The sequence below is a fragment of the Lipotes vexillifer genome, unplaced genomic scaffold (genome assembly GCF_000442215.2).
Source record: "Lipotes vexillifer unplaced genomic scaffold, Lipotes_vexillifer_v1.1 scaffold242, whole genome shotgun sequence".
NCBI lineage: Eukaryota > Metazoa > Chordata > Mammalia > Artiodactyla > Lipotidae > Lipotes > Lipotes vexillifer.
Genome location: NW_006771376.1, coordinates 1225204 through 1226080, shown reverse-complemented (window position 1 = coordinate 1226080; position 877 = coordinate 1225204). Strand labels below are relative to the sequence as shown.

Genomic DNA, 877 nt, shown 5'->3' with positions numbered 1-877 from the left:
GGCATTCCCCAGCAGGTATTCCAGGAGGTGGGCATCAGCTACCACTCGCCCTTTGGCTGCAAGTTTGTCATCCCACTGCACTCTGCCTAGAAGGGCTCTGGGCAGGCTGGACCCTGCGGTCCCCTGCTGCTCCTGCCAACGAACGCCTTAAGGATGTGAAGCTTCATGGACCTTGTTGTTTTTTCTCTTTTTGGTTTCTTTCTTTGAGAGAACAGCTCATATTTAAAACAGACCTGTCACCTGCCCTTAGCCAGGGAAAGCTTTGTCACTGGGTGTGCGGGGCGAGTGGCAGGCTCCGTGCACAGAGGCTCCAGGCATTGCTACACTCGGCCCCCTGCGTGATCAGGTGGGGCTTTGTTTACAGACATAGGCAGCTCACAGACTGTGTGTCACGTTTACAGCCTCTGGGCCTGGGCGAGCGCCTCGCGGGGTGGGGCAGCCCTGTTTGGGGCCTGAGCTGGCTCTGGTGCCGAGCTTGTGGCTCTGTCTCCCTTGCTTCCCTCACAACCCCAGCTAAGCAGCCCTTCCTCAGATCACATAGAACTGGCTGCACTGCAGTTGTCCACTAGAGGGCAGACTTGCAGTCTCCGTTCTGTTGAGGGCTTTGAGGCCTTCCTTCAGCCCCGCCACAGGTTGATTTGGGGGCTTTTGACCCTTTCTCTTCAGCTGATCCAAGTTTTATGCTGGGTTTTTTTCCCCACTTCATCACTCTGGGAGGCAGGGAAGGGGAATGGCATCAGAATGGTGTTACTGTATTGGGATTTTTTTTTTTTTTTTTTTTTTTATGTGTTTGGACGGGCACATTGAACTCTAATTTCCCACCAGCAAGAAGAATGAACCAAAGCCTCAGCATGCCGTGCCTGAACCAGACTAGGGT

General features: G+C 53.8%; 1 protein-coding gene across 1 annotated transcript in view; it reads left to right on the top strand.

Moving 5' to 3' along the window:
- The window catches only part of EDC3 (enhancer of mRNA decapping 3), a 33343-nt gene extending 33183 nt beyond the window's left edge, over positions 1-160 (top strand). Inside the window, 1 exon segment of the mRNA XM_007446682.1 lies at positions 1-160. This exon segment is cut by the window's left edge and continues 3 nt beyond it. Coding sequence (XP_007446744.1) covers positions 1-90 — 90 coding nt within the window. The 3' untranslated portion in view covers positions 91-160.
- The last annotated feature ends 717 nt before the right edge of the window (positions 161-877 follow it).